The sequence below is a fragment of the Vulpes lagopus genome, chromosome 4 (genome assembly GCF_018345385.1).
Source record: "Vulpes lagopus strain Blue_001 chromosome 4, ASM1834538v1, whole genome shotgun sequence".
Taxonomy (NCBI): domain Eukaryota; kingdom Metazoa; phylum Chordata; class Mammalia; order Carnivora; family Canidae; genus Vulpes; species Vulpes lagopus.
In genome coordinates, this window is record NC_054827.1 from 14,044,715 (window position 1) to 14,067,201 (window position 22,487).

General features: G+C 35.9%; 1 protein-coding gene across 2 annotated transcripts in view; it reads right to left on the reverse strand.

The window, feature by feature from the left end:
* Positions 1–22,487, reverse strand: part of CFAP97 (cilia and flagella associated protein 97) — a 44,015-nt gene that overhangs the window by 13,719 nt on the left and 7,809 nt on the right. For both annotated transcript variants that reach the window (XM_041752007.1, XM_041752008.1), the window contains exons 2-3: positions 20,892–21,925; positions 5,543–5,811 (exon numbers count right to left, since the gene is read on the reverse strand). In XM_041752007.1, coding sequence (XP_041607941.1) covers positions 5,543–5,811; positions 20,892–21,909 — 1,287 coding nt within the window. In that variant the 5' untranslated portion in view covers positions 21,910–21,925. The remainder of the gene's footprint in view (positions 1–5,542; positions 5,812–20,891; positions 21,926–22,487) is intronic.

Sequence of the window (22,487 nt, forward strand, 5' to 3'; positions counted from 1 at the left end):
AAAGTAATTATGATCAAAATCACTTTTCAAATAATGTGACAATAAGGCAAACAATAAACTCATTCTGTTGTCCTGATATGTCAGTCCCCAAGTTTACATACAGAAACTTGGAAATAAGAGAGGTATCAATGCTACCCAAACCACATGAAACATATCATGTTATGTATCAGTTTGTGTGTCTCCTAGGACTGTAACAAGCTAAGCAAAAGCTAAGAGATGATGTCAAGTAGAAATAGCTCTTGCTTATAGACTATCAAAATATGAAGTACTGATTATAGTATAAACCTTAAAATAAATCAACATTTTCAGGATGCCTGGGTGGCTCAGTGGTTGAGCATCTGCCTTTAGCCCAAGGTGTGATCCTGGAGTCCCGGGATAGAGTCCCACATTGGTTCCTTGCATGGGGCCTGCTTCTCTCTGCCTATGTCTCTGCCTCTCTCTCTCTCTGTCTCTCATGAATAAATAGATAGAATCTTAAAGAAAAAAAAAAAACATTTAAATTGAGTCCATAGTTAAGAACTTCTAGGTAAAATTTTAAAATGACAGTTCAAATATTTTAACATTTGTACTAGAGTGACCAAAAATGTAAGTTATCTGGTCAGAAAGACCTGGATTTAAACCTTGGCTCTGCCAGTGATTAGAGACAACATGACTTGATATGGATATTAACAACGAAATAATCTTCAAGCGTTATTTTTAAGCAGTGAGATAATACATATAGATTGTTCACAGCAGTATCTGGCACACGGTTATTAAATACTGATGCTATCATTAAAACTGTTTTATAAAAAAAAAACTGTTTTGTATATTTTCCAGTTGACATGCAATAGAATTACCTTCCTAGCTAATTTATAAATTATATGACAGAGCAATATTTTATATATATTTTTATATTCCTTCCAGCATCTTACATAGTTCATAGTAGACATTAAACAAATATCTCATCAATTGAGAAATGGTAAGAATGGTTACTTATATTCCAATTTGTGGCTTACAAAATCTTAGAACTGCTACTCAAATAAGATTCTAACAATGAATCCCCAAATAGTTTATCCGAATATTTCCTTTCTATTTGAGAAGTATTCTTTTTGGAAAGAAAGCTAACACAGCTTAAATCTTGTCCTCTTTGGAAATAGAAAAGTTAATAAACAATATGTTAATTATTTCTGCAGTGGTCAACAGAGGAGAGGTGCTTTATTGTTTCTGAAGTGATAAAGCAAAGACCCTGAAGGACATTAAAGAGTAACAAGCTTTCTACAGTCAGGGAAAACCAGGACTGTTCTTATTTTTCTACAACTAAAGTCCTACTTAGTTATCATTAGCTTTTCCTCTATGAAAGGAGACACAGACAATAACCAGAGAAGGTGGAAAACCAGACTGAGTGAACTAGAAATGATTTCAAGATCTTAGAGCTAAAGTACTGATTAATGAACACACACACTTGAATCCTTACAATAGAGATGGGATATACTATAAATTTTCATCTTTTTGTGACAACATATCACTCTCCCTTTAAATTGCTTTCTATTTAAGAAGTCTCAAGTTCCTCTTCTGGACTAGCAAAGAACAAAAGATGGAAGGGGGATTTTTTCATTTAATGTTTTTAAGAATGGTCTGAATTGGGCAGCCCCGGTGGCTCAGCGGTTTAGTGCCACCTTGGGCCCAGGGTATGATCCTGGAGACCCAGGATCGAGTCCCATGTCAGGCTCCCTGCATGGAGCCTGCTTCTCCCTCTGCCTGTGTCTCTGTCTCTCTCTCCTGTCTCTCATAAATAAATAAATAAAATCTTTAAAAAAAAAAAAAGAAAAAAGAATGGTCTGATTCTTCTCAATTTATATATGCATTACTTTTATTTATATTTATTTATAAGGCAGGTGCCAAACCGCTGAGCCACCCAGGGATCCCCCATTACTTTTATTTTAAAAATACTTTAAAAAAATAAAAATATTTTAACAGAGCAACTCCTGAATGGAAAGATTATGTTCTACTTTATTGTCTACATATTTTTATTTCTCTGAATTTAAAATTGACAAATTACATACATGTAATATGTGTATATGCATATATATTTTCAGAAAGTAAAAAAAAAAAATTAAAACGTTAGCTCCATTTGAACTCTAGACTCTAAACAGATTCCTTCAGGAATCTTATGTCTCTTCCTGATCTTGCTTCAATTACTCTTCACTCTCTTCTTTCACAGCTCAGGAAACTGATGTACATTTAAGATAATTGAAATAATCTCATTTCTTTTAGACAGTAAAGTGAAATATAAACTAACTACCCTCACTGACCTGACCCCCTTGCCTTCTGCGAAGATTATTCTGGTGCTCTTTCATGAAAATAAGATTCATATTATATTGAAGATACGGAAGTATGCTTTAACAAGAATATTTCAAAATTCATGAATTAAAGAATGAGTCCTCCTTTTGGAAATTAACAAGTTCTGAGTCTTTATTTTTTTTTTTTTTTAGTTCTGAGTCTTTATGTAGCAAGCACGCCCTCTATTGGATAAAACTTTTTCTTTATTTCTTATTTATTTCCCTTGTGAATGAGAAGGAAAGGTAATTATTTGCCTCTTGAAACATATAATGAAGATTGTGAACCTTGGGCAGCCCCGGTGGCTCAGTGGTTTAGTGCCACCTTCAGCCGAGGGCCTGGTCCTGGAGACCCAGGATGGAGTCCCACATCAGGCTCCCTGCATGGAGCCTGCTTCTCCCTCTGCCTGTATCTCTGCCTCTCTCTCTCTCTATCATGAATAAATAAAATAAAATAATTAAAAAAAAAAAAAAGATTGTGAACCTTACCAGAAAGAGCACAGCACATTCACTTCTTTACAGTATCTCTGCCCTCCTTTTCTACCTACCAATCATAGAACTATTTCTTTGTCTTGAGTTGTCATCTAAACAGCCCCTGGATAACTTGTTAGCTATTGTTAGTACTGAAACAGAACTGCTTTAGTCATCATGCCTGTCAGCCATCTGCACTGGTCTCTATCACTAGAGATGGAGTAAATGAAGGAATACAAATCATAAACATTTAAAGGAATGGACCCTGCTTGTACAGCACACCTGACACATAAAAAAATGCTTGTGTGTGTGTACGTATGTGTGCATGCATGGGTAAGTTTATGAACAGGTCAGTACACATTAAAAGGAGTATCAGGGATGCCTGGGTGGCTCAGCAGTTGAGTATCTGCCTTTGGCTCAGGTCGTGATCCTGGGATCTGGGATCGAATCCCACATCAGGCTACCTGCATGGAGCCTGCTTCTCCCTCTGCCTATATCTCTGCTTCTGTCTGTCTCTCATGAATAAATAAATAAAATCTTAAAAAAAATAAAGAGTATCAGCTCATACAGAGGAACTATTAGAGTTAATGTGGATCTAAATAAGGATTTGGTAGGTTGACCTTCTTAATATGACTACCAGAAAATTATAAATCACACACGTGGGCTCACATTATATCTCTACTGGTCTCAAGTACACCAATTAAGATCTTACTATCAAATGGGAAAAATTATTGCTCACACATACAAACTACTAAGCATGCAAAGTAAAAAGAATAAAACAGTAGTAATTTTCCACTGTTTATTTAAAGAGCTGAAATGTACACCTGATTTGAGGGATGACAGTAGCTGTAAACAGAAGCTGCTAACAGGTTTCATTCTAGTCATATAGGATAGCCACTATATATTAATGGTTTCAACTGTTCAAAAATAAACCCAGTTTCCTCAAAAAGACAAACACTAGAATTACCATATGATCTGGCAATTTCACTCTTAGGTATGCACTCACAGGAACTGAAAGCAGGGACTTGAACAGATACTTAGACATCAGTGTTCACTACAAAATTACTCACAAGTAGCCAAAAGGTGGAAATCACTCAAGTGTCCATCGACAGATGAATGCATGTTCAAAATGTGGTGCATACATACAATGGAATATTATTCAGCCAGAAAAAGGAATGAAGCTCGGATACGGGCTACAACATGAATGAACTGTGAAAACATTATGCTATGTGAAATAAGCCCAACATAAAACAACAAATATTGTTATTATTCCATTTATATGAAACCTAGAATAGGCAAATTCATAGACACAGAAAGCAGAGGTTACTTGAGGGGAAGGGGGGAAAAGAGAGTTATTATTAATAGGTACAGGGTTTCTATATGGGTGATGAAAAGAGTTTTGGAAATACTGATGGTGCTACTGAACTACTTACATCAGTTAAAATAGCAAATTTCACAAGTTTTACAATTTTTATACGTTTTACTATAACTTAAGATTACACCAGAACCCACTGCATTTTATACCTTCCGTGGTTACAGTATGTGTATTAGATCTCAAAAAGCTGTTAAATAACAACAACAACAAAATAACCCCAAAGCTAGGTTACTTGCATATGCTTCTGCTACCTGCTAGTTGTCTGACCTTGAACCAGACCCTGTGTCCCACTCAGTGTCTCATTTTCTCCTCCATTACAACAATAACTATGTTATCAGGTTGCTATGAGGATTAAATGACCTAAAATTTGTAAACTAGTATATACTATATAATTGCTTATTAAATAAAATAGGCTTCAGAGTCCTGTGGAAGAGTAAAAGTAGACAACATAAACCCAAATGTTTATGACATAATTTCAAATTTTCAAAAATCATGAATTTAAAAAAAAACTGCTATAGTCACAACACAGGCAGAGGGAGAAGCAAACTCCATGCAGGAAGCCCGATGTGGGACTCGATCCCAGGTCTCCAGGATCATGCCCTGGGCCGCAGGCAGCACTAAACCGCTGAGCCACTGGTGCTGCCCACAGGGTCTGATTTTAATCTAAGGCACTACCACCTGTATTTAAAGTCTTGGCTCAGCCCTTTACTCATGAGCTCTGTGTCCCTGGGCTCATTACCTGTCCCCTTCAGTCTGTTACTCCCTCAGGAAGACAGGGAAGAACAGCACCCATCAGAAAGAAGTAATGTCAGGATTCAATAAGCTAATATTTGGAGATGCTCAGGACAATGGCATTTAGTTTAGAGCCCAGTAAACACCAGCAATTATTCTGAATGCAATTTTATGAAGAAAATGATATACTATGAAGAATAGTTCTTAATGTAAAGATTTTCAACAGTCCATATATATGTGTGTGTGTATATATATATATATATCCCTTATAAAACTGAAGAGTAGCTTTATGATTTTTAATAATCAATGTCTTTCATACATTCAAGTAGCAGACCAACAAGGATACAATACAGTGAAACAGATTAGCTAGTGACTGAATACCCTACAGAAGATACACATACCCGACCCTTGGCATTTCCTATACTATTGTCTGACTTAACACACCTAGCCAAATAAGAGAGTTTTCAGTGTCTTTATAAAATAGTTTGAGCTCATAGCTCATTATGTATTTATTCCATACCATACATATCTATACTTACTTTTAAATAATTAAATTTGAAAAAATGACTGTATCTGGTTTCCTAGAAGCTGGCCTTACAAATCATTACAGTTCATTTTTTTTGATGACTAAAAAATTTTAGTTACTTACCAAATTTTCTCTTTCAATCCTTTGTTGTTCCCTCTGTCTGTTGAGGGCACTATGATATAACTTAGGGGGATGAACAATAGATCTTCTAGGAATCGTACTTTTGCTTCCTGATTTTTCAGCCTGTCTTGAGAGTTCTTTCAAAAGCCTCTGATTTTCCCTATCAATCTGTCTCACCTCCTCTCTTGTGAAAGAGTAGTTTTTCCTTGGTGCTACTGAAGGCTGATCAAAGTGATGTTTTTGTGGTCCTTTTTTATCTAATTGCAGAAAAGCTAAGAAGAGAACAAGAAAAGGAAAAATGACTAAATAAGAAACACAGCAAAATGATGCTATGTGCTGACACTTAACTCTTAAAAACAGTATTAGTTCATGAAAAGGTATATATGAAATAGTGTTAATGACATCCAGACTACAACTATGTAAAGAGAAAATCAGAGGCAGCTTAGAGTTTTATGTTCTGTCAGCTTCTTTGGGAAAAAAAGCTATATACTAAACAGTGAAAATATTTTAATAACAGATGTAGATGATACAAGTTCTAAAACAGGTATAATTTGTGGAAAATGTCCTTGTCACGTCCATTTTGTTTCCGTGAGGCAGCTTAGTAGTTGGGGAGGTTAGAAACCTCTGGTTGAGTGCATAAATACATTAATTCTTCAATTTAGATAGTTTTTGTTAGTTGGAAGGCATACCTAAAATATAAAGTGTCCTCAACAATGACTGATGGAAACAAGGGTTAAAAACTGGCAAAAACAAATCTGGAATATTCTGAAACTTTCAACCTAATCTGAAAATACTTTATGGTCTTAGTATTAACATGAAAACAAATACTTCTACAGTAAAGGTAAAATATTTTATTCCTAATTAAACATAAGCCAAAATGAATACATCATATAAAAATTTAAAAAACAATATTTTGCACATGATTATCAAATGAAATTTCATTAACATGCTTAATTTTTAAAGTTCTGTAATAATTTTTAGTAAGTCACAATTATTACTAAGCATTTGCTAAAAGTTTCTATAAATATTAATTAAGCCTGCTCAATGTTTCAGCTTAACTCTGTACTAAAGATGAGTACATAATATCAGATTAACTGACTAGAACATTTGTTTTTGACATATTTTTTAAAGTAACTGTTACTTGTTTTTACTTGAGCATCTTTAATTCTTTTACTTGTTTAGTGTTTTATGCTGTTAAAAGCACAGTGGTATAAGGGGAAGAGACATTTTTAACCACAATTTTAAAGTGTAACTGGTGTAGAAAAGTTAAATCATTTGAACAAGGTTTAAAAGACTATCAAAGATAACAGAAACTTAAAAAAAGATTAAAAGAGTTGCTGATAGGAAAAGTGAGGGAATTAATGGCTAGTAATTTGTTGAAAATTATACCAGTTAATGGTGAAACCTGAAGAAGACCATTTAGAAAGATAGAGGTGTCCTGTACAAAATTATCTTGCTTCCAAGAAATGCACATTTTATAGACTTCAGTAAAGTTTCTAGATTAAATTTAGTCGCAAATGAAAGCCTTTAAAAGTAAATTTTAAAGGGAATTAAAAACTATTTTCCTAATGGTATTTTTAACAAAGTTTTTATAAGTAAAATAAGGCAACATCAAAGAAATAAAGGAAGTTCAATCTAATTCATTTAAAAAAATAGGATTCTCCAAATCGAACTCCAATAGAAAAATATACCATAAAAAAAAAAAAAAAAGCTCTCTAACTTTCCATGACGTAAAAAGTATATGGAGGGCTTATATACTGATACCAAACATTGCTTTGCTTTGCTTCTAAAGTATGCTTTAGGGCAGCCTGGGTGGCTCAGCGGTTTAAGCACCTGCCCTCTAAGCATCTCGCCCAGGGCGAGATCCTAGAGTCTCAGGATGGAGTCTCTCGTCAGACTCCCTGCATGGAGCCTGCTCCTCCCTCTGCCTGTGTCTCTGACTCTCTATCATGAATAAATAGATAAAATCTTAAAAAAAAAAAAAAAGTATGCTTTAAGATGAGGCAACCTCAAATACTTGATCTATTATTTTTTTCAATTAAGATCTAAAAAAATTTTTAACTTGAGAAAACTTTCAGGAATACAAACATTTATATAAATACATACGTATACATTTAAATTCACATATTTAAGAAACATTGTTTTTCCTAATTTTCTTTAATGAAACAATTTTGTCCCAATTCTTTACAGTATTTCCGAGTCATGCCCATCATCACTAGAGCCACTTACTGAATCAGTCATCTAACACAAATCATTAGAGGTATCAGCCTTACTTTCACCTAGGCTAGTAAGACAGACAGTATTTTAAACATTTACATGTTATGTTATCACAGGAAATTTTATTCCAGACCATATTATGTCCTTATATTACGTCTCATATAATATTAGTTCTTTTAATAAAATCCATCCTGTAGGCATATTCATGATCCCTGCATATTAAAAAAAAAAACAAAAAATCAATGGGATCAGTTATTTTTTTTTTTAATTTTTTATTTATTTATTTATGATAGTCACAGAGAGATAGAGAGAGGCAGAGACACAGGCAGAGGGAGAAGCAGGCTCCATGCACCAGGAGCCCGACGTGGGATTCGATCCCGGGTCTCCAGGATCGCGCCCTGGGCCAAAGGCAGGCGCCAAACCACTGCGCCACCCAGGGATCCCGGGATCAGTTATTTTTTAAAGGTTTAAAGAAAAAAATCCAACATTTGTAGTTGAGAGGCTACAATTCAAGGAATAACAATCAAATTTACTAGATTTCTTTTCCTTCTTTATAAACAACCTATCAGATGAGAAATTCTGTGCCATTGTTCTGGACCCCTTTCTTTGCATCTGGGCAGGTTTGTGACTGTGTGGACGAAAAGGACACAGCCAGAAGTGTGATTTTCTAGGCTGGGCAAAGGAGGAGATGCAGCCGCCCCCCACCGTCCCACCTGGTTTGCTGGAGGACTTGTGCTTGGGGCCCTGAGCCATCCTCTGTATTGGACTAGCTAGAGGCTGCCATGCCGTGAGGAGATCAAACCACATACATGCCACGCCGTGAGGAGATCAAACCACATAAAAGGGCCATGTGTAGTAGGCATTACGATCCTAGTCTTCTGAGTAATCCTAGGTTGCTGCTTTACACATCTAAGTTTTATATTTTGTTATCAGAGCAATAGTAACTAATACAAAATCTGGTACCAGGAGTTAGGGTACTACTGTAAAAAAATCTAAAATACATGGTACTAGCTTTGAGACCAGGTGGCAGCAGAACTGGAAGGGTCTGGAGGAGACTATTAATATAGAGGATGAAATGGCAGCATTTGAACAAAACTGTTAGCTGTGGTGACAAGTAAAGTGGGAAAAACACCTGCCACCGGTAGATTTGGCTAAATAGATACCCATGCAGAATGCTGAAAGGATCAATGGCTTATTTTATCTATAATAATGAAAGAGGAGAGCAATAAGCTTTAAAAAAAAGGGAACTGATCAGTCAAAATATAGAGAACATAAAAGAACTAGGGCTTACATGGCTCAAAAATATATTACTCCTTCCTAATCTCTCCTTGCAGAAAACCATCCAAACACTCAAAGAGGTATGACTGAGAATGAGGAGGTCCAGCTGCACCTGGACCTGGTTTAGACCCTGGACAGCAAGGTTGGGTGGGGCAGGGCCAGGCTGGCAATGGGATCTTTGGAAAGGGGGACTGTTTTTGCCCCTGAAGGAATGTAAATCAATGCGTGGTCACAGGTTGAAGAGGTTGTGAAACCTATCCATAAACTACGTGACAGTCCTTCCATTAGGATGGAGGATATGTGTCTCTCCTTCTTAAATCTGGGAAGGTTTATTAACTGTTTAAACTAATATACAATGGAAGAAATGATGCTATGTGACTGACATGTCACATTCTGAGGCTAGGTCATAAAAGGTGATGAGGTTTCTACCTTGTTTCCTTGAACACTGTACTTGGAACCCTGGGCCATCCTGTTAAGAAATCTGGCTAAGGCAGCCATATGTGAAGAAGCCACAACACATGGAGAAGCCACACATGGGCCCTCTGCTCAGCAGTCCTGGTCTTTAAGTCGCAATCCCAGACATCTGACATGTCAATAAACCAGCACTCAGGCGACTCCAGTCCGTGCTGTCAAGTCAGCCCTGTCTGAGTCTCTCCATACTCCAAATGTTGGGGTAATTTGTTTTGGAGGAACAGTAACTGGCATTTCATCACTAAAAAAAATATTGTGTTAACAGACAAAATACCTATGGACCATACATAGGCAGTTAATTTTGGTCTGTTTGATGTAATTATTGATCAGTTTTCTAGTGATTATGGCTTTACCCATTTCATGATCTAGTTCTGTTTTGCTTTTTATCACACATTTCAAATCAATGGCTGTTCAATCATTTTGGTAGATTTGGTCAGCTTATTAAAGTAAAACAATTCTTTGTTCCTTTTGTGTTTTTCACATGTTGAATTCTACTTTGATACTTCTATTTTCTCCTTGTTATTACCTGCTTTGCTTATCTTTTTTCACGCCTTTATTTTTGTTCTTCCTATACTATTTAAAATGTCTTTTAAATTGATTTGATTTACATTCTTAAAGATGCTCTGATAATATCTTCTAATAGGTTAAAACCATCTACTTATACTGTTTGACCTCTTTCTACAATTTTCCTTTTTTAAAATTTTTTATTTTTTTCCCATTTTTACTCCTTTAGAAAGACTGATGTTATTAAACTTTTTATTTCTAATACACTGCAAATGAAATATTCTAATTCTACTCTCTTAGAAGTTCTTACATTTCTTGGTCTCAGGACCCTTTTTGTACATACCTAAAGATTACTGAGGACCCCAAAGAATGTTTATGTGAGTTACATTTATCAGTATTTACCACATTAGAAATTAAAAGTAAAAAAATTTTAAAGATATTGGGCAGCCCTGGTGGCTCAGCGGTTTAGCGCCGCCTTTGGCCCAGGACATGATCGTGGAGACCCGGGATCAAATCCCACATCAGATTCCCTGCATGGAACCTGCTTCTCCCTCTACCTGGGTCTCTGCCTCTCTCTTTCTCTGTATCTCTCATGAATAAATAAATAAAATCTTTTTTAAAAAAATTTAAAGGGATCCCTGGGTGGCGCAGCGGTTTAGCGCCTGCCTCTGGCCCAGGGTGTGATCCTGGAGACCCTGGATCGAATCCCACATCAGGCTCCCGGTGCATGGAGCCTGCTTCTCCCTCTGCCTGTGTCTCTGCCTCTCTCTCTCTGTGACTATAATACATAAATAAATAAAAATTCTAAAAAAAAAAAAAAAAAAAAATTTAAAGATACTAATTCATCTGAAAATAATAGACCGATATGTTAATATCATTTTTTTATAAAAAAAAAACAAAAACAAAAAATTAGAACAATGGCAGAGTTTAGTACTTTTTCAAGTATTTAATGCCTGGCTTAATAGAAGACTGCTGGATCCTCACATCTGCTTCTGAATTCACTGTAGCGTGCTGTCATTGTAGTGCAGCCTCTGGAAAATCCACTATGCACATGTGACAGGAGAATGTAAGAGGCAAATCATGCCTTAGTTTTATCAGTGAAAATAATGTTGTCTTTGCAGCTCCTCTCTAAAATCACTGAGCTCTATTTCAAGATTATGTTCTTTATCTGTAAGTCTGGTGCCTCTGTTGATTTTAGCTTTTCTCAAAAGTTGAGTAACACTTAGTAGTGAGTTGAGGATATCTGAGATTTCCTACTCACCTAATCGAATCCTGTTTGCTGTAGCCTGCCAGTAAAAGGATAGGCTGTGCTGTTAGGAAGGATAGGGTAGGAGCCAATCTCAGGAAGGCAGCCTCTATTTTATGGAGTGGAACAGGGTCCATACCCTCCCCTCGAATTAGGCACTTCGCTTCATGCCCTCCTGTATTGGTGGTGTCAGGTTAGTAGTTAAGTTTAATCACTTTCTTTACTCATCAGTGCTTCCTTAATCTCATTTCTTTTTTTTTTTTTTTAATCTTTATTTATTTATGATAGTCACAGAGAGAGAGAGAGAGGCAGAGACACAGGCAGAGGGAGAAGCAGGCTCCATGCACCGGGAGCCCGATGTGGGATTCGATCCCGGGTCTCCAGGATCGCGCCCTGGGCCAAAGGCAGGCGCCAAACCGCTGCGCCACCCAGGGATCCCATCATTTCTTTCTCTTATATTAGTTTTTCTTCTCAGAATATGTCTCTAATGATGTGTCTATTTCATACAGAATCAAGGTTGTAAAATTTTAGGGGGTACATTTCTAAAATGCATCTATTTTGCCCTCTAGATTCTTCCTAAACTGACCTAATCGTACCTATACAATGAATGAGACATACCTTCAAATCTAGTCACGTCAATTTATTTCTCCAAATATGAGACTCATGACATAACCCAAGTAAAGTTTTGTTTATCCACTACTCCATTTTTAAAACGTCCTCTCTGCTTGTCTATTCAGTGCTTTACAGCCCAAGGCTAAAGCACTAATTCTAACCACATCTTTTCAACATTTATATAGCAAAGGCAGGCTTGGGGTGGGGGTGGGAAGTCCCCCAAATCAGCCATCTTATTGAGCTAAAAGAGGCTACAATAATTAGAAATTCTACTAAACTTTCAAGATCTACTTGAAAGCCGGATATCAGATAAAGTTAAATACCTAATAATGCTAGTTTACACTAATCTTCAGACAATTTTCACAGAAGCCCAGAACTCTGAGTTTAGAATATTCTTTAGCAACCTATATCAGCTGCCTCATCCTACAGATGAAGAAACTGGGGCACAAAAGAGTTACTGTTTGTCTACAGTCACATGGATAGCAACCAGAAGCCAAAAGTCTTCTGATTCCACTTCTTGAATTTTCTTCAACTTACTATGTAAGTAACCAAGTTCAATACTCTGGCCTATAATTGGGATACCTGATTTTACATTCTTTGATTAACCTTTGTTTCAAAGGCTTAATGTTTTATAGTTCAAATTTACAAACTTGTTAACAAGTTATCTTAAACTGATAAATAACATTAACATTGTTAGCTGTACAACCATCCCTCACCATCTGAATTCTGGCCCAATACTTGCTCTAATAACTAAATTTTTTTACTCAAAACAATAAACTGTTCTAATGTATCTTTGCACTTAATCTGGTAACAGTGTTTAAGGTGAGAGGGTGTAGAGTATGCTGTATTCCTACCTTAGCTGTTTTCTGATAGGATCACATCTCCTGCTTATAATTTTTAAGATGTGTTATGCATTATCACCACTGTCTTCTTCACGTTGTGGAAAAGGTTGTGAAGAGACTAGCTGAGCCAAAGAGGCCTACAACGGCCCATAGAGAAGAAGTTGAAAGTGATAAAGTGTATTGAGAAATGAATGCAAAAAAGGAATGGCTTGGCCAAGCACCTATCTCCCTCTCACCAGGTCCAGTGGTTTAATTTTGGGGGGAAAACAATGAAAACTTATGAAAATATTCTTTGATTTGAAAAACAGTGGGTCAATCAAGCAAGAACAATTTTGAAAAACTAAACAAAGAAATGCTTTATGCATAGCTATAATTAGTGTTTAAAATCATTTGCTGTTATAAAGAAACTTTTATGGATTGTTATATTAAGGACTCCAGTAACAGATGAACCAAGTAGCAAAATGCCACCTTTGTTCCTATGCCTTTAAAAGCGCTGAGCAAAACAAAAACAAAAACAAAAACAAAACAAAAACCAAGCTCTGAGCAGTACTTACAATCAGGTCACTCAGATCAGATCAGGGCTCCCTAGTGTGCAGCAATACGAATAAATTTTCCTTCTATATTTGGCTTGGTTTGTGTTGAAATAGTATTTCAGTGCTTCAATTAGGCTTGGACAAACTGTTTAGGGATTTTTGGATGGGAAAAATATTTAGGCTTTCCATATCCAACTAATTTTCAAAAATGAATTAGGATAATGAGGGATACCTGTATTTATTTTCAAACAAAATAGATATTTAGTGTCTTGAAACTCAACACTATGGTTCTTGAATCAGCATTAGTATCACCACCGGGCTGACTAGAAATGTAGCTCCTAGAGCTCTGGATTTAATGAACTAGAATCTGCATTTTAAGAGGCTAAGCGACTTGTATGCAATTTTTTTTTTTTTTTTGAAAGAGAGGGTAATGGACATAGAGTATCTTAAGCAGGCTCCTTGCTCAGCACAGAGCTAGATGTGGGTGATGACACGACCGAGATCCTGACCTGACCCAAAATTGAGTCTTATGCTTAACAACCAACTGAGCCACCAAGGTGTTCCTATATGCAATGCAGTTTGAGAAACTCTGGCCTAGTAGACAAAGTTGGTTGCTCAATTAACATACATTTCTACTTTCTTCCTTCCTATTTCTTAACAAATCTCCCCACTCTCTTTTAAAAACACCTACTTATCTCTTTCCCATGAAGCCCTGTCCTTAAGGGGAAGCTGACCTCCCTTCTCCTGATTTCCACCTCTAACTTCAGGGTGAGTCTGGCCCATAATAATCCTGTTCTTCTTGCACTGAGCATCATACAAGTAGGAATATAACTCAATTCTGGGCAATGAGACATATGGGAGTCAGTTGAGAGTGCTTTTTCAAAGTTTCCTCCATTCTGAGAGAGCCAAGGGAAGAGATGGTTTCCCTTTCTCTGGACATTCTCATGTCTGGATGTGAATACTAAAAATTGCTGCAGCCATCTCCTACTGGCATAAGAATGACGTCAACACCACAGCTGGGGGAACACAGTGGTAGAACCTGGGTCCCTGAGGATATTTTTGAGCCATTGAAGTGGTCAGCCCTCAAGCCTGGTCTACCTCTGGAATTCTTGTTAGGTGAGAAACATTGTTTCATTAGGAATGCATCCAAAATCATCCTAATCCAAAGAGATGATCATTAATAGTCCTAAACAAAAAACTCAGATATCACAAACTATTTTCCATTAGATGGCTTTTTAAAATCTGACAATTCCAAAAGAGTCAGGTGTTCTCTTCCTAAAAGAAGCTTTTTATTGGATGTGTCCCCTCACACTCTCATTCCTAGGATAGAGTGGCCCTTATAATGGAATCAAAAAGTACTTACAAAAATAAAAAACGGAGGGTGGACCCTTAAATGCAAATTATAATTTAGTCAAATAGTATTAAAAAAACACAAAACTTGCAAGTCTTATGCATTTTCATTAATTTTCTGTATATTTTTCAATATCCATTTGTACTTGCTTTCAACCTAATTTTGAAGAAAAAAATTTTTAAAGATTTTATTTATTTGAGAGAGAGGGCTCACGTGCACATGTGGGGGTGGGGTGGGTAGGAGCAGAGAAAAGGACAAGCAGACTCCACACTGAGGGCTCCAAATCATTCATAACCTTGAGATGGTACCTGGAACCAAAATCAAGAAGCTAATGCTTAATAAACTGAGCCACCTAGGTGCACCCTTAAAGAAAATCTTATGATATTTAATATGTCAAATGTTAGGCTGCTACTTTTATTTTTTGTTTTTTGTTTTTTATTTTTTAAAGATTTTATTTATTTATTCATGAGAAACAGGGGGAGAGAGAGGCAGAGACACAGGCAGAGGGAGAAACAGGCTCTATGCAGGGAGCCCAACGTGGGACTTGATCCTGGGTCGAAGGCGGCGCTAAACCACTGAGCCACCCGGGCTGCCCAGGCTGCTACTTTTAAGCACGAATAAATCATATTAGAAATTAAGAACAATGAAGCACTAGAAATAACACAGAAGGAAAAAAGCAAATATATTAAGATGTACATTATTAATATAAAGCATTAGTCTGCACTATCTCATCAGATAAATTTTCATGATTTAATTTCAAATACTTTGCAATTTTGTATTACAAATATAATTTTTAAAAACAATTCTGTCAGGGTGTCCGGATGGCTCTGTTTATAGAGCTGTGACTCTTGATCTCAGGGTTGTGAGTTCAAGTTCCACATTGGGTACAGAGAGATTCCTTTAAAAATTAAAAAAATAAAATTAAATAAATCATTTCTGTCAATTTCAAGGAAAACAACTGACAGTATTTTTTGGTGATAATAAAATCTGAGTGTTTTAGTAAAAATTTTAAGTTTTGGTAAACTTGAGTTTGAAAGCTCAAAAGTCTTCTGATGAGACTGGTAATGATATTAACAACTATAATTTCTATATAATGTATTATGAAATACGTCATTTGTAAGCTCAATGGACCAGTATTTTCCAAATAACCTACACATCCTGTTACAAAACCATACAAGAGTAAAAGACACATTCAAAATGTAAGATTAGGGACACCTGGGTGTGCAGCGGTTGAGAGTCCACCTTTGGCTCCCGGCATGATCCCGGGGTCTGAGATCGAGTCCCACATCAGGCTCCTGGCAGGTAGCCTGCTTCTCCCTCTGCCTGTGTCTCTACCTCTCTCTCAATCTGTCTCTCTCATGAATAAATAAATAAAATCTTTTAAAAAAAATCAGTTATAAAATAAATCAGGTTATAAAATAATAGACTATGAATCAATTAGTCTCAAATTTCACATTGTAACTAACATTTAAGAAACTAATACCTGTGGAATCTTGGTGTGGCATCAAAGAATATCTAAAATTAACTGAAAAGGGCATAAAATACTCCTCCATTTTCTAAACATATCTGTGTGAGGCCGGTTTTTCTTCATGTACTTTAACCAAAATAACAAATCACAACAGTTGTATGCAGAAGCTGATATAAGAATCCAGCTATCTTCTAGTGCCAGGCATTACCCCGGGATGCCTGGGTGACCCAGTGGTTGAGTGTCTGCCTTCAGCTCAGGGCATGATCCCAAGATCCGGGATCAAGTCCCACATTGGGCTCCTTGCAGGAAGCCTGCTTCTCCCTCTGCCTATGTCTCTGCCATTCTCTCTCTTGAATAAATAAAATCTTAAAAAAAAAAAAAAAAAAAAAGGAAAAACTACCTCTCAGGAGGTGATATATAAACCAAGACTTGAGAAACAGAAGCTGCCTATGAAAAGAGCAGAGCAAATGGAAATGCACGGTCACTGGAGCAAGGTAATAAGAGATTAAAAAAAATGGAGATGCAGGCAATATCCACATGATGTAGAGTAATGGTTTTCATCAACTTTATAGCCTATTAAATTAACTGTAATATTCTTGTGCAGCCCAGGCATCAATATTTGTTTTGTATTTAATAATTTAATAGTCTTCCAGGTGACACTAATATACTGCCTTATATGGCATCATTGATTGAGTTTGTTAGACTACAATAAGGAATCTGGTTTTTATTTTTAACATAAGAGTAAACTCACTGAAGAGTTAAGGCAACTAGTAAGGTTGATTTTTTTTTTAAAAGATCACTCTGGTTGTTATGAGAAGCAACAAAGGGGCAAGAATAAAAAAACTCAATCCTATAAGTTTTAAGAGACTGAATGGAAGGTTAACAACCAGATGGTGATGGCCAATTCCAAGAACCTGATTTTTCAGACACACTAAACAATCAATGGGTACAATTAGAGCAAAGAAAAAATCTACAATAAGGGGACAAGTGCAAACTCCTCCAAAATATTTTATCCATCTGTGAATCATCTGATTACACAAGGGATTTGTCCTTACTCCTACATTACCACCATATGTAAATTATGTACCTAAAGACTTATTCTTTCAATTGCATTTCATACAAAGAATACTACTTACAGTCTAAAAATGTTATCTTCAACTGCCCTAACCTGCAAACCTAGCATTTACAATTATATTAACTAGTGTAAAGATAAAGTTTCAATTGTTTTTATTTCATCTGGAAAAATAGTTTCTTTCTCACTAAATAATAAATTGATATGTCAAAAATAGTAAGTTGATATGGAAATACAGCAATAAAGATTTTTTCTAATTAAAAAAATTATATGACAAGATATGTGATGTTCATGGATTAGAAGATTAATATTCTTAAAATGTCATACTACCCAAAATAATCTATAGATTCAGTGCACTCCCCATCAAAATACCAATGACATTTTTCACAGAGCTGGAACAAAGCATCCTAAAATTTGTATGAAATAACAAAAGGCTCCAAATAGCAAAAACAATATTGAGAAAGAATTTTAAAAATGAGGTATGACACTTCCCCATTTCAAACTATACTACAAAGCTATAGTAATTAAAACAGTATGGACTGGCACAAAAACAGACACACAGATCAAGGGAATAGAACAGAGAGCCCAGAAATAAGCACATACCTACGACAAAGAACACAAGATTATACAATGGGGTAAAGACAGTCTCTTCAATAAATAGTGTTAGAAAAACTGGACAGCTACATGCAAAAAAATGAAACTGGACCATCTCAAACCACATCCAAAAATAAACTCAAAATGGATTAAAGATTTGAATGTAAGACCTGAAACCATAAACTCCTAGAAGAAAACATAGGAATAAGCTCTCTGACATCAGTCTTTGCAATAGTTTTTGGACAAGTCACCTCAGGGAAGGGTAATAAAAGCTAAAATAAACAAATAGGATTATATCAAACTAAGAAGCTTTTGCAGTGGAGAAAATCATCAACAAAATGAAAAGGCAATCTACTGAATGGGAGAAGATATTTGAATCGTACATCTGATAAGGAGTTAATATCCAAAATACATAAAGAACTTATACTCTCAAAAACTATCAAAAAATAACCTGATTAATAAATGGGCAGCGGACCTAAGCAGATCACAATGAAATATTATACCTCATACCTGTCAGAATGGCAAAAATAAAAAAGACAAGAAATAACAAGTGTTGGTGAGGACGTGGAGAAAAAGAATCCCTCATGCAGTGTTGACAGGGATGCAAACTGGTGTAGCCAAAGTAGGAAACAGTAGGAGGTTCCTCAAAAAATTAAAAACAGAAATAGCATATAATAATCTAGTAATTCCACTACTAAGTATTTATCAAAGAAATAAAAAACACGAATTCATGGGGTGCCTGGGTGGCTCAGTCAAACTTCCAAATCTTGATCTCAGCTCAGGTCTTTTTTTTTTTTTTTTTAAGATTTTATTTATTTATTATTCCCATGGGGAGCCTGATCCTGGACCTGATCCAAGGACCCTGGGATCACAACCTGAGCCAAGGGCAGACACTCAACCACTGAGCCATCCAAGTGCCCCTCAGCTCAGGTCTTGATCTCAGTCAGGGTCATGAGTTCAAGCCCAGCATTGGGCTCCATGCTGGGTGTGGAATCTACTTAAAAACAAACAAACACACACTAATTTGAAAAGATACATGCACCCCTATGTTTACTGATTATTTACAGCAACCCAAGTGCCCATACATAGATGAATAAAGAAGATGTGCCATATATGTACAATGGAATATTACTCGGCCATAAAAACAAATGAGATCTTGTCATTTGCAACAACTTGGATGGACCTAGAGGGTATAATGATAAGAAATAAGTCAGAGAAAGACAAACGTTGTATGGTTTCTAAAATTCCACGTGAGTGAAATCAAACAAAGACAAAAAGAGACCAACAACAACAAAAAAAGGACTTTTAAATACAGAGAACAAACTGGTGGTTGCCAGAGGGGAGGTGGGTAAGGGGATGAGTGAAATAACTAAACGGGATTAAGAATACTCTTGTCATGAAGAGCACGGAGTACTGTATAGAATTGCTGAATCATGGGCAGCCTGGGTGGCTCAGTGGTTTAGCACCTGCCTTCGGCCCAGGACCTGATCCTGGGGATCCAGGATCGAGTCCCACGTTGGGCTCCCTGTGGGGGGCCTGCTTCTCCCTCTGCCTGTGTCTTTGCCCCCCCCACCCTCTCTCTATCTCATGAATAAATAAATAAAATCTTAAAAAAAAGAATTGTTGAATCATTACATTGTACACTTGACACTAGTAACAGTTATTAGTACTTTAATTAAAAACAAAGGCAGAGACCTGAATAGACATTTTTCTGAAGTTGACCAAACAAAGATGACCAACAAGTACATTAAAAGATGCTTAACATAATCCTCAGGGAAACACAAATCAAAACACAAAGAAGTATCACCTCACACCTATCTGAATGGCTAATATCAACAACACAAAAAAAACAGCAGGTATTGGTGAGGATATAGGAAAAAAGGGAATCTTCTTATACTGTTGGGAATGTAAATGGTGCAGCCACTACAAAAAACAGAATGAAAGTTCCTCAAAAAATTAAAAACAGGAATGCCATATGATCCAGCAATCTACTTTTGGGTATTTATCCAAAGAAAATGAAAACACCAATTTGAAGAGATACATGCACCCCTATGTTCACTGCAGCATTATTTACCATAACCAAGATATGGAAGCAATCTAAGTATCCATCAACAGATGAATGCATAAAGATGTGGTGTATATATACAATGGAATACTATTCAGTCATCAAAAAGATCTTATCATTTGTGGCAACATGGACCTAGAGGGTATGATGCTAAGTGAAATAAGTAAGATGCAGACAAACATACCATATTTGTCTTTCCCTCATATCTGGAACCTAAAAATCAAAACAAATGAACAAACAAAACAGACTCACAGATACAGGAAACAAACTGCTGTTGACCAGAGGGGGGGAAGGGTGATGAAATAGGTGAAGGGGATTAAGAGGTACAAAGTTCGAGTTATAAAATAAATTAAGTCACAGGGATGTAATGTACAGCACAAGGAATACAGTCAATATTGTAATAATTTTGTATGGTGACAGATGGTAACTAGCCTTATCATGGGGATCTTTTAATTATATATAAAAGTATCAAATCACTGTTATATATACCTGAAACCAACAGAATACTCTGTCAATTACACTTCAAAAACAACTGTATCTTGAAGAAACTGAGACTTGAATTCTATTATTTCATAGCTTGGTAATTATTTTCAAGTAATCCTCTTTAACATTTAACTTTCCCTAGAATTTATCCTGAAATTTCATTTGCCAGCATTCTTGCCACTTTCTCTAATATGAAGACAACAGTTCAGGTTATTTTTAACTTTAGTCTGTTGCCTTTCTTAAAGAAGTAAGTAAAATATATCTTATGCCCACATCTCTCATATGTGAAAAACATCTGGCTCTACTTCTCTCATTTATGTTATCTGGTCCCTCTATACTTTATGACTTTGTAAGACACTAAAATAAAATTATGGTGAAGTAGTTTCTAGTCCTAGTTAATTAGCTTTTCAATATTATAAGTAACGATATTCCAGATATTTTTAAGGTAAAATAGGGTATCTGGTAAAGTTACTACATCAATTATCTCAAACAATAAAATACAGCTAATAGAAAAATCAATCCAAACTCATAGCATTTGATATTTAAGCTCAATATACCATAAAGTTGAATATTTAAGTTCAAATATATACAGCTTTCAAAAAGAAAAGAAAATTACCTTTCAAAAGATGATTGAGGTCCATTGTGTCATGTAAGGCTTTTTGTGTATATCTGTGGTCTAAATTGGAATCTAACACTGAAGATTTTGAAGTGAGATCAGGCCCATGTTTTTCTTGGCCTTTTTTGGTTGATTTCAAAGATTTTGAATTATTTTTTAAATCCTCAACATTTCCATATACTTCTTGACTCACGTTTTCTTGCCTTTTAACTTTTACTTTTTGATCATTTGATGTTCCCAGTTCAAAAGACTGAACCGGGCTGATGTCTGGAGTTGACAGAGGAGTGACATCTGTCACAGTATCTTCAGATTCCTCAGGGTAGTCACTGACTTTTGGTTTAGTACTTGAAGGCTGTGTTCCTGTCGATTTCATTCCTGTTTTATATTTCTGTTTTGGTGACAAGTGGGTTACACCGGAGAGATGTTTCTTTATTGATGGAGATGAATCAGAAATACAGATATCAGACCCTGCATCTGAACAATCTGTACCTGAACTTGAAGATGAGGACAAAGAGGAAGAGGAGGATGATGAATTACTTTTGGAATACTTTTTACCAATGTTTTTTTTAAAGTTATTAGATGGTTTAGCAGACTTGGATCTGATGTGATTTTTCCCATCATCACTGCTTTCCTCTCCATCCGTATAATAATCATCTTCACCTTCTTTTATAATTTTGGGAATTCTACTTGGAGTGGGCAAGTGTATTTTATGCCCTATTGTAGCATCCCACAATTTTTTTGATCTTGAAGTGGTCAACGATAAAGAATTTCTGGTTCGCGTATTATCATCTTCTATAGGGTGTTCTTCTGGGAGAATTTTCTCCTTTATTTCGTTTTCCTTTCTTTGTATTCCAAATTTCAAGTTTTCATTTTCTTTAGCTTTATCTATTCTCTCTTCTTGCTCATCATTTTGCTTATCAAAAACTGACTTACTTTCACATTTCTTTGTTTCTTCAAAGTCACTATCAAAGAAGGAATGGTCCACTTCACCTTCTGATATATCTCCAAACCGATCCATGATGGTAAAAATATATCTGAAAAAGAGGCCAGTGTTACCGTCAAACTAAAGAATAATTTCCCAATACTTCTCACTTTATACAGTAATTGCATATCCCAAACTGAGAAGTTTGATTATAGAGAAACATGTAATAATAAATTGTATCAGTGATTTGAAACATACCTAATAGTTCAGCTCACAAGAGTACTCAAGGCAAGCATACCACAAATGTGTATCTAATTAAATATGCATACACCTGGGTGAACCCTAAGGAAAATCTGCCTTCTATAAGTACAATTAGGATTTAGAATAAGAAGAGATAATGTTAAAACATCCCCAAATCAGTTAAGCCATCCTGAATTTAGAATTTGACCTTTAATACTATTCTCCACAAAGGAAAAAAAAAACAACAATCAAAAAAACATAATGACTTGGAAGGCAGCTGATTCTATTTCTGGAGGTAAAGAAAAACAAGGGCCTAAGGTATCTTACTGTTACCAGAAGGCACAATATTCAAATATGCTTGATATAGTGGTAATAAAACAAAGGCCCCAATTTAAAGGGGCTTCCACCATACAAGTCAGACAATTTAGTCCTGG